This window comes from Anoplolepis gracilipes, chromosome 1, assembly GCF_047496725.1.
Source record: "Anoplolepis gracilipes chromosome 1, ASM4749672v1, whole genome shotgun sequence".
In the NCBI taxonomy this organism is placed as follows: domain Eukaryota; kingdom Metazoa; phylum Arthropoda; class Insecta; order Hymenoptera; family Formicidae; genus Anoplolepis; species Anoplolepis gracilipes.
Window position 1 is genome coordinate 2,248,746 of NC_132970.1, and position 11,192 is coordinate 2,259,937.

At 36.4% G+C, this 11,192-nt stretch overlaps 1 protein-coding gene across 4 annotated transcripts in view; it reads left to right on the forward strand.

Moving 5' to 3' along the window:
• Positions 1-10,576, forward strand: part of Hiw (MYC binding protein highwire) — a 193,681-nt gene extending 183,105 nt beyond the window's left edge. The window contains exons 22-40 of one of the 4 annotated variants that reach the window (XM_072888110.1): positions 13-364; positions 453-633; positions 825-1,015; positions 1,443-1,508; positions 1,872-1,961; positions 2,381-2,610; positions 2,755-4,299; positions 4,373-4,544; positions 4,671-5,056; positions 5,132-5,261; positions 5,326-5,732; positions 5,805-5,919; positions 6,015-6,205; positions 6,281-6,706; positions 6,784-7,152; positions 7,716-7,940; positions 8,027-8,799; positions 8,876-9,243; positions 9,318-10,576. In XM_072888110.1, coding sequence (XP_072744211.1) covers positions 13-364; positions 453-633; positions 825-1,015; positions 1,443-1,508; positions 1,872-1,961; positions 2,381-2,610; positions 2,755-4,299; positions 4,373-4,544; positions 4,671-5,056; positions 5,132-5,261; positions 5,326-5,732; positions 5,805-5,919; positions 6,015-6,205; positions 6,281-6,706; positions 6,784-7,152; positions 7,716-7,940; positions 8,027-8,799; positions 8,876-9,243; positions 9,318-9,433 — 6,333 coding nt within the window. In that variant the 3' untranslated portion in view covers positions 9,434-10,576. The remainder of the gene's footprint in view (positions 1-12; positions 365-452; positions 634-824; positions 1,016-1,442; positions 1,509-1,871; positions 1,962-2,380; positions 2,611-2,754; positions 4,300-4,372; positions 4,545-4,670; positions 5,057-5,131; positions 5,262-5,325; positions 5,733-5,804; positions 5,920-6,014; positions 6,206-6,280; positions 6,707-6,783; positions 7,153-7,715; positions 7,941-8,026; positions 8,800-8,875; positions 9,244-9,317) is intronic. The other 3 variants (XM_072888128.1, XM_072888118.1, XM_072888138.1) reach the window with 3 other exon arrangements.
• The last annotated feature ends 616 nt before the right edge of the window (positions 10,577-11,192 follow it).

An 11,192-nucleotide genomic window follows, 5' to 3' on the forward strand; every position in this document is an offset into this window, starting at 1 on the left:
CACTTGTTACAGTGCGTGAATCACGAAGGAACTTGGGTGCGCATCGATGACGATTCGGTGATAAAGTATTGCTTCGACAAGGGTCGAAGCGTAGAGGCATGGTCGCTCGCAATCAACAAACAAACCGGCGTAATTTATATGAAACTCGAGCAGGATTTAGAAAACGATCCGATCGAAAAAAAGTCAGTACCAGACCCGGCCATATCACCGAGTAATAAAGGTTTCGATTTTTCGGTACCTTCCGTTAGTCACGAGGGCTTCAATTTCACTACACAGAATTACACACCGGATACGGCCGAGTCCATTGAGGGCTGTAATACAAATCCATTTGTTTTCGGCTCCTATAATCAACATGATTCGCCAGGTATATAATTGCAAAAGCCTGAATGAATAATTACAAAAATCTGAATGAATAATATTACATATAAATATTTTTTGAATATTTGTTTTAGGAAGTGAACGCTTCATACCGGAAAAAGCGGATGGTACTCCAAAGTTTTCGAAACCTCATTCGAAAGAAAGAGTAGCCAAAGAGCGGGAAAGAGAAGGTGGCGGAGGAAAATTTAGCGTTCTTCAGAAATGGTTACGAGGTGATGACAAATGTCATGGAGAGAAAAGAAGTTCCCCGGGCAGGTATTTATTTTCATTATTGATTTGTATTGTAAAACATAAAAAACTAATAATATCTATGATGTCACTTATTTCTTTTTCCTAAATAACAAATAATAAATTTCATAAAATTTTTAAAAATAATAGGAGTAGGAATTCCTACTATTATTTTTAAAAATTTTATTTGCATTGCATATATGATTAATGTTTTTCAGAGATTTCTCCGAATTTGTGGGTGTATCTGTGAAAGAGTTGGTAAAAGCAATGGGGGAAAGCCGCGCGAATGGCAACGGAGCGACACCGCCGGAAACACCGAGGCGAACATCAAGAAGTTCTTCGCCGAAGAATCCCCAAGGTGGATCGCCCAGATTTCACAGCCCGTCTTCTAGTCCTGTTCCAATACCTGGTATATATGTCACTCTTTGTTTAAACATAAACTCTCTTTGTTAAAACATAAACTCTTTCTATTTCATTTCTCTATCGAATAAATTTATTTCATGACTCATTTTGATAATGTTGTACATCCATGTGTACTCTTGTGTAATTTGGCACTATTTGGCAATTGCTTTGAAAGTGAAATTATTTCAGAAGCTGTGAGAACGGACGCTGATACTTGTAAGGCAGCAATAAATATTTTATATTTATTATATTTCCTTTCTTTATCGCGTATTAGAATACGAAAATAATATTCAATATAGTGATATTACGAAAAGTACATGATAGATGTGATAGAAAAAAATATTAGACAATTATATATTAATTATTAATTAAATATATATAATATATATGCTGTTTGTGAATTAGTTATAACAAATTAGTAATGTTGATCTTAGCTGGGTCCAGTCGACAGCCAGCCGTTTCTGGCAATTGCCTCTTCCCTCCTGCTGCTAATGCACCAGGTACTCGCTCCTATCCTATTAAATTACTAAAGTTGTAAGATATCGAATAATGCATAAAATCTCTGTATCATTGAAGATCTGTTTTTAATATATTATCACCATTTATTATATATATAGGATAAATATTGAGATGGCACAGTAGAATCTCACTTTAAATATTGATCAGTAAATATTATGACATTATATTATGCATGTGAAATAGTAATCAGAATGGCACGCGTCATTTTCATTCTTTAGCTGATGCATGATTGTTTTTACATCATATGCATAAAGTAAACTCTTCACGCGATTCAGAAACCGAGAGCATAGTTAAACCATTAAGACATACTTAATAAACATGCTACAATTAATCAAAATTATTAGGTGGGAGAAGCGCGATAGGAGGGGGAGAGAGTATGAGTAGCAGCCCTGTACTCTGCGGCTCCCCCCGAAGTGTCGGCCTCTCCCTATTAGGTAAGATCATTAATACACGCTAATATATTTACATTCTAATTTACATCTCGTTAAAATCTAACAATCGGTCATCAGATTTTACTATTGTATTCTATATTCGACGCTTTAATACAATAGCGAAATATGTGTATATGTGTGTGTGTGTGTGTGTGTGTGTGTATATATATATATATTCTTTAGAAACTTTTAAATTTTCAACACGGTTAATTTTCGCACGAAAATGCACGACTTAAATTTTTTGAATGAATTATATAAGCGAATGTTATAAGTGTTTTTTTGCTCTATCGCTGTCTATGCATTTTGCCAGTAAGGTGAGAAAGTAACCCTCTTGCCGTCAGAATTGAATATTCGAATATATTTTGCGAATGTCGAGCATACAATTCCCAATCGTTATTATATTATTATTCTTTTTTTTTTAGTGTCAGGAGGGATGATCGACAGTATAACATCGCAACGCCGCGGTTCGACGCAAAGCGACACAAGTGCCTTGGTTAGCAGCCTGACGAGAGATCCATCTCAGTCACCGAGCGGTATTAGTACTACTGCCAATACGCGTGATCTATCACCGAGTCCAAGTTGCAGTTCTCTACACATGAGATCCGAGGGAAGCATAGCTAGTCCGCCCGATACCCCTAAAAAGGATTGTGCCGTAAGCAACTTGATAAAAATTTTTTAAAATATTTTAGTTATCTTACTTTTTTCAATGAGATAAAGATGCATGAAAAAATCTTTATACGATATTGTGTGTAAAATTATACAAAGATAATTATATAAACCATATTGTTTATTAAAGGATCCTCAGGAAAGTCCGCGCAAAATGTCTCAAGCGCAAACGCAGACAAGCCCTGAAAGCGCCGCTACAGCTATGAAGGGTCATTTCAGTATCGGTTCCTCCGGAGTAAAAGATGAGCGACACTCGCCAAAAATGAGCAGGAGAGATCACATGAAGGCTGTGAAAACTAGAGCAAAACGTGCCATGTCGCCCGCTAACGCACAGCAGAGTCCAAATCCTAATCGTGCTCTAAATTTAAGTAAAGACAAGGTAAAGGAAGCGATCAGTCCTTCTGTAGCAGAATGTCTGAGGGCTGTTTTCGCGGCGTTTTTATGGCATGAAGGGATCGTGCACGACGCTATGGCTTGCGCGAGTTTTCTTAAATTCCACCCGAATTTACCGAAACAAGGTGCATTGGTTGTAACCAGACATACCGTCGTACAATCCAGTGATAAACAACAACAAGAGCAAAAAGCACGGCAAAGACATTCCGTCGAAGTGACGAATGCCGGCAACTATTTGCACATCCAACCTAGCACATTGGAGACACTTACACGTTCAGCCGCGAACGCTAATGCTAATAGAAGCAGAAAGAAACAGGAAAATACGATCAAAGAAGAAATTCAGGCAAACTCGGGCAAGCTCAGTTCCCTGCCTGAATTTCACACAGTCGCGGTACTGCCACCCGCGTTGAAAAGCCTAGTTTTTCTATGGGAAGAACTCAGCACCAATTGTTTGCAGGCTATCGAACAACAGTCGATCCTACCTAGTCCTATATCACAGATACAGACGATGAAGCTAGCGAAACGGCCGATACCAGAGAAACGTCCCAGAGAGGATAAAGTAAAGGAACGCGAGAAGAAAAGTAGCCGGAAAAAGAAGGAATGGAAGCCTATTGGTAGAGCGAATGCATCTGAGGTTTTGGCGGGGATCGAGCGCGAGACTATCTGCGAACTTTGTGGCTTAATGTTCCCACATCCAGTTACTTATCACATGAAGATGATGCATCCAGGTTGTGGCTGGCATGCGGGCGGAAAAGGATACAACAGTGGTGGAAACTACTGCGTGGGGTGGGCAGGTAATTGCGGAGATGGCGGCGTTGGTGGTAGCTCGTGGTATTTAATCTGTGACACATGTCGAGATAAGTATTTGAAGGCCAGAAAAAGCAAATTTGCGAAGAAATTTGTAAGCGGAATTTCCAAAAGAAAAAACGGCACAAGCAAAACTTTGTCACCGATTAACAGTCCCAGTGGAAATGAAACTCATATTATCATGAAAAACAATGCGATGTTTTTGCTGGATTTGGCTAGCGCTTCTGGCTTTAATATCCCGAAACAGCAGAGACGACCTTCGCAGACTTTATCGTCTGTGGCGGAGAATTATAGTCCTCCAGAGGCTACCGGACCATTTCCGCCAACCGGACCATTTCAGTGTTTGCAAGCCTTAGGTATTCATCACTCACAAAGTCACGACGAAAGATATTACGAAGAAACTCTGAGACGTGAAAATGGACAACAAAATAATTATGAAGGAAGCAATGGCACATTCAACAACACAAATGGCAGAGTAAGATAGTATTTTCTTTTTTATTTTTAATATTTTACCCATTACTTTACTTATATCGTTCTCTGATTTGCAGCCATTATCAGAGTATCCAATGAGTGACAGTGATAATGAAAGTGGCAAAAATCGTAGCATGTTCCATAGATCGGTGTCTATGTCTACTGGCGCACCTTGGGCTAGAAATAGTAATGACGGCAGAGTTGTTATGATGAGGAAACGAAATAATAGCAGTAGCGAAATGAGTAACGGTACACACAACTTTATATTTATTATACATATATAAATAATATTTTGTTATTTATTTATTGTAAATAATCGCTAAAAATTTTCTTTTCTGAATAAATATTAATAAAATATTTTCTGTCATTTTTCAGAGGCGGGTTCTTCGCTTTTATGTTATCCGTCTGCTGCACTTCAGAAATTAGTACCATCGATGGATCAATCCGCAATAGTATCCACTAGTCAAACTGAAATAGCAAGTAACGATCGAATAGAGATTCTCATGAGACCTGTGATGTTGTTTGTTCTTCAACAACACAATTTGCAACATTTGCAACTTGCGATGAAGCAAGCATTGCGTCGTGCCGCCTGTCGAGTTTATGCGATGCAAGCGTTAAATTGGCTTTTAAAAAGCGTAACACAACCAATTTGTTTGCACGATTTACTATGGTGGTTTGTCTCGTCTCTTACGCCGATTGTTCCTTCTGACAATACAGATACAAATGATGATGATAATAAAACAGAAAAGAAAGAAGATCATGTAAGCGATATTTTAATAAGAATTTATTTATTAACGTAGATATGAATATGATATAGTTATTGCTTTAATTTTCAGGATACGATCGGCGTCAGTGAGCATCCTTTATGTGACTTAGTGATAGCTGGAGAATCTGTCAATCCATTACCTACTGTATTTCATACCTTATTGCAAACGATTGCGGATTTAATGCTGTTACCACCACTTGGTAAGTAACCTGTAGCAAATCTGAATAGACATTTTTTAAATATATGTATTGTATTAATTTACAGGCTCTCCATTACAACAAGCTGCAATTCGATGCTGGGGTATTCGATTTACGCCAGCAGATCACATGTTTCTTCATAGAAGTCATGTATTCAGTAATATTAGCAAAATTCTTTCACGTTCTGAAGAAGAAGAGGATGTGACGATGAGTATGCACGAGAGCCACCAATCGATAGTTTCACAACAGATAAGCAGTTGTGTAGAAGCTTTAAAGGATTTAACATCTAGTGTTGAAATCAAAGCTTCCAGTCGTCAAGCCATGATTGGTAGTCTAACGGACAATTCAACGGAAACATTTTGGGAATCCGGAGATGAAGATCGTAACAAAACTAAAGTGATTACTATTATCTGTGGTGCTCATACCTTGCCTAGAATGTTGTATGTACACATCGATAATTGTCGCGATTTAACAGTAAGTTTTTTTTATAAAAATTGTATTACTCATATCATAATATTTGTCTAATTGAACATTTTTATTCAAAAGCATAAAGTATCAAGTGTAACTTTCCTGTCTGGTATTAATGCCGATGAGATGACAAAACTAAGATCTGTAGAGATTGAGAGTAGATCAGCTGGATGGATTAATTGTCCAATCACTGGTAATATAAAAATATTATAATTACTACTATTTTAAAACACAAAGTATGCTTTAAAAACATTTGATCTGTATCATATTGTATATATTTCTTCACAGATCAACGCCATATAGTCATAGGTATGGAATTAAAAGGTCCGGATAATTCTTTGAGAGTTCGTCAAATTAGAGTACTTGGTGAGATCGAAGGAGAATGTTTAAAAATAGGAAAACAACTAAGCGCACAGACTATTCAGCAAAGAAATTGTGAGGCAGAAACTTTGAAAGTGTTCCGTCTAATCACTTCTCAAGTAAAATTGATTTCTTACGATTTGTTTTTTCGTTCAAAGCGTTGTATTTTTACAATGTATTGTGTTCTATTTTAGGTATTTGGAAAACTTATACAAGGAGAGAAACAACAACAGACGGAATCGACAGAAGGCGTTAATGAAGATTTGGAGGACAGTAATGATCTCCGAGAACATATGGTCGGAATATTGTTTAGTAGAAGTAACTTGACACACTTACAAAAGCAAGTGTGTACTCATATCGTGCAAGCGATTAGAAAAGAGACTGTACGCTTGAGAGAAGAATGGGAAATGCTTCTATGTTCACCTACGCCCGTTAATAGTCTGTTGAGCGATAACAGCGATTTGCCGAAAGCAGCCGATACTTATTGCTTTGAAATGCTTTCTATGGTTCTTGCTTTAAGCGGAAGTTCTGTAGGACAATATTATTTATCACATCAGACTGGCTTATTAAAGGATCTATTAAGTTTGTTACATACCGGCTCAGCAAGAGTACAGCGTCAGGTACATACTTCGTATTAGCACTTGAAAATTTAGGCGTATAATTTGAAACTATCTTTACCACTATTGTATTTTTTCAGGTAACATCTCTCCTAAGACGAATATTGCCAGAAATTAAACCCGAAACACTAGCGAATGTTATAAACGTCGAACGATTGCCGCCTACCGACTTCAGTATCGTATCCGCAGCGAACAGCGGTTTCGCTCATATTTCGGACTTCAGCGAACATTCTGTCGGGATTCTCGATGTATTTTTAAGCTGTATCGCGAAAGCATTGACTGTACAAGTTAAAATAAAAGGGAAAGAAAATGGCAAGGCGCTTCAAAGTACTTCGTTAGCTACTAGCATTCATCCGAAAAGTTATGTTGGAACAAGATGGTGGTTGAGAGGTTGCATGACGCGTAAACTGGCAGAAGTGATAATTCAACTTTTGAAAGACATGGCATCTGTGAGTAATAATCTAATTAAATATATAATAAGTTTTAAAATAGTAAAAGTGTGGTACCAAGGCGTAATAGAGCTGAATATGTGTAATATAAATTAAAAATAAGTTATTTATTACAAAGTCAATTAAGCATACAAAAATTACAATATCGAAGCAATTAAATAGTAAAAATGGTCGTGGCGGAAGTTGCTTAAATCTAAATTTAAAATTAATTCATAAATAATAAAATACAGTAAAAAAACATAGACATACGTAGCAAACGTTTCAGCTTGACTTTTCAAGCCTTCTTCGGTGCAAATAAATAAGGGGTGCAACAAACCAATTATTATATGTAAAATAACTGTAACGCGAGGTAGTCAAATATATAAAATTATGTGTTAGTTTTTTTGTATGAATAATTGACTTTGTAATAAATAACTTATTTTTAATTTATGTTACACATATTCGGCTCTATTACGCCTTGGTACCACAATTTTTACTATTTTTAATTTTTATGGAGCCTTTTTACTAACTACTATAACAAGTTTATTTTAATATATCTAACCAATATCTTTTTTCTGTCACAGGGAAAATTATCAGAGGAATGGGCGTCTATAACAAAAGCGGCTATAGCTGAGAATATCCTAAATTTAACTAGATTAGATGAAAAGAGTCGCGATCCTACAGAATGCCTTCGATCTCCGACACTGTGGTTAGCGCTGGCCTCTTTATGTGTTTTGGATTCAGATCACGTTGAAAGATTGTCATCTGGTCAATGGAGCGGTTCTGAAGGGCAACCGCTACCGCCTAGAGTAAGATTATTATTGTATTTCTTGATTACTATGTGTATCATGTACAGTAAAATTTTAAACTGACTTTGTTTTTGTCGTTTTTCCAGCCAACATGTAGTAATCACGATGACGACGAGACTACGGCCATTATTCAATGTAATGTTTGTGGTAATTTGTGCGCCGAATGTGATAAAATTCTACATCTTCATAGAAGAACTAGAACGCATCTCAGACAAGTGTGCAAAGAAGAAGAGGAAGCGATACGAGTGGATCTTCACGAGGGCTGTGGAAGAACAAAACTCTTTTGGATCTTAGCTCTTGCAGACAGCAGAACATTGAAGGCATTAATAGAATTTCGTGACGGTTCGCCGAGAAAACCGGTTGGTGCTACTACTGGTATTTGCCGATTTTGCGGCACTACGGGAAACACAGGCTTGCTAGCGATAGGCAACATTTGCGCCGATCACGATTGTCAGGAACATGCCAAGAATGCGTGTAACAAGGTTCATTCTTGTGGTCACATTTGTGGGGGTGTTAGAAATGAGAGAACTTGTTTACCTTGTTTGCATCGTTGCTTACCGGGCACGGATTTAAAGCAGGATGCCGATGACATGTGCATGATTTGCTTCACTGAGGCCCTGTCCTGCGCGCCGGCCATTCAATTGCAGTGCGGCCACGTGTTCCATCTGCATTGCTGCCGACATGTCCTGATGAAACGCTGGGTGGGACCGCGGATCACCTTCGGTTTCTCTCTTTGCCCGATCTGCAAAGTACCGATGGATCATCCAACGTTGTCCGAGCAATTGGCAAGCGTGAAAGAACTCTACGAGGACGTACGAAGGAAGGCTCTAATGCGTTTGGAATACGAAGGCTTGCATAAGTAATATTTCCTTTCAAACATACTTGACGTAAAAATATGTATTTTATGCGATAAATATATACATTATTTTCCGCAGAGCCGAAGGAGCTTTTGCACCAGGTGGCCGTTACCAAGACTCCGCTGCCTACGCGATGGAACGATACGCGTATTACGTATGTTATAAATGTCAAAAGGCTTACTATGGTGGCGAAGCGCGTTGCGATGCACAGCTAGGCGGGGAGTCTTTTGACCCTGCAGAACTAGTGTGTGGTGGCTGTAGCGACGTGGCAAGGGCACAGATGTGTCCGAAGCACGGAGCGGACTTCCTCGAGTACAAATGCCGATACTGCTGCTCGGTGGCAGTCTTCTTCTGTTTCGGAACCACGCATTTCTGCAAACCCTGTCACGACGACTTTCAGCGTGTTACCACTATCCCGAAGAGTGAGTTGCCTATATGTCCTGCTGGTACGTATACGTTTTTCTCATCTTCAAGATAACTTTTCTAAAAAACGATATTTTACCGATATTTTTTTTTCAAGGTCCCAAAGCTAAGCAATTGGAAGGAGATGAATGTCCATTGCACGTAAAGCATCCACCGACCGGAGAAGAGTTCGCTCTAGGTTGCGGCATCTGTCGTAACGCTCACACGTTTTAAACTTCTCCAGTGCTGTCTTATGATTTTAAAAGGAATTGACGCAATTTATAGCCAAATAGAATGGATTCGCGACGACAAGTTTGTGATGCTAGCAGAGAGATTACTTGTACTTGTTAAGTAATGAATAAGTCGTTTTTATCTGGTAAATTTAGTAATTAGGTCTCGACGATAGCAAAAAAGCTCGTCAACTTGCTTATCAAACTTCCTTATGAATGAAAGGAAAAGAATTTCATGTCATGCAGGATGTAATAGATAGAGGAAAAAGATACTCTCGTAATATATATCTTAAGCATTTTGAGACGTAGAAAATATAATTTCCTATATTATTTATATAAGAAATGATTTTGACTCTGGAGTATGAATAAATAATATACAAGTACGTTATTATATGTGACGAAAGTGTGTCTTTAAGAAAAAACACTAAATTATCACCAATATTATTTAGACATTAGAAATGGATGAAAAAGACCATATATGTATATACATATGTAAACACACACATGTATGTACATATATAAAACTATATTAATTATATAAATTATATATATACATAATATGTATATATACATATATATATATATATAATATATATATTATATATATATTAAGTAAATATATAAAGTAATATTCTTTACATCTATGCATCAATGAAATAACCCACAAGTCACTAAATGCTATATTTTGCCTTTGATTTTTTAAGTTTGTTTTTATACTTTTTTATCATATATGAGTGTGTATTGAGACATTATTCTTTGTATAATCAATGCACATAATGTTTTTTTTTTATGTTTATTGAATACATTAGTTGCGCAAATAATAAGTACTGCTGTAGTGTATTGTCGCATATATGAATGTTGCGTGCGAATGACACTGTGCAGCCCAATTGTTATTATTTATATTCTTAAGCTTATATAAGAATTAAATGAAGGATGCTGTTTCATCGATACGTTCCAATTATGCACTACTTTATTTATTCATACGATATCGCCGTTTTTTTTGTATTTTCCCAATGATTCATCATTTATCCAACACATAATTTGATGCATGTATCATGTGTATCAATTTTTGTGTTCTAAATAAGAATAGAATAAAATTACATTTATATATACAAATTATATAATTATAATAAACTTATTGTAAGAATTATATAAATGGCAAAGAATCAAACAAGTCGTTTTATTTCATGCAACTTCCGATTAAAAATCGATCAAAATTAGATAGTTTAAAAAAAACAATTTATATTTAGACTTCAGACTTATGTAAATTGTAGATGATAAAGTAAAAATTATATAAAATATTTTAAATTAAGAAGCTGCTTTAAAACGTTTGATTGATAATCGTTCAGCACAAAGGAATTTTCGCTCTTTTCATTTTAATTGATTAAATGAACATTTTCAACCATTTACAGCGTTTAATCGACCATAATCATAATGTTATTAATCTAGTATTCAAGACAAAGTTTTTCGTAATTGATTGAATTATTGATGCAATAAGAAATTACATATTTAAAAAATTAAATATTTTGACGTTTAATTTAGTGCGATGTTACAAATTTAAATATTCACGCAAGTTTATATTATCTAAATTCATTTTTTATTATCTCATCTTATGTAATTCATCTTCTCATATTTCGTAGAGAAGTGAGAACTGACGCGTATATTAATTTAATTCTGCCGCGTTCCGTTCGGCGATGATTAATCCAAGATGGCGATGATACACGAGCACCATCGCGCGGCAGTTCACTATAAGCAGTCCGCAG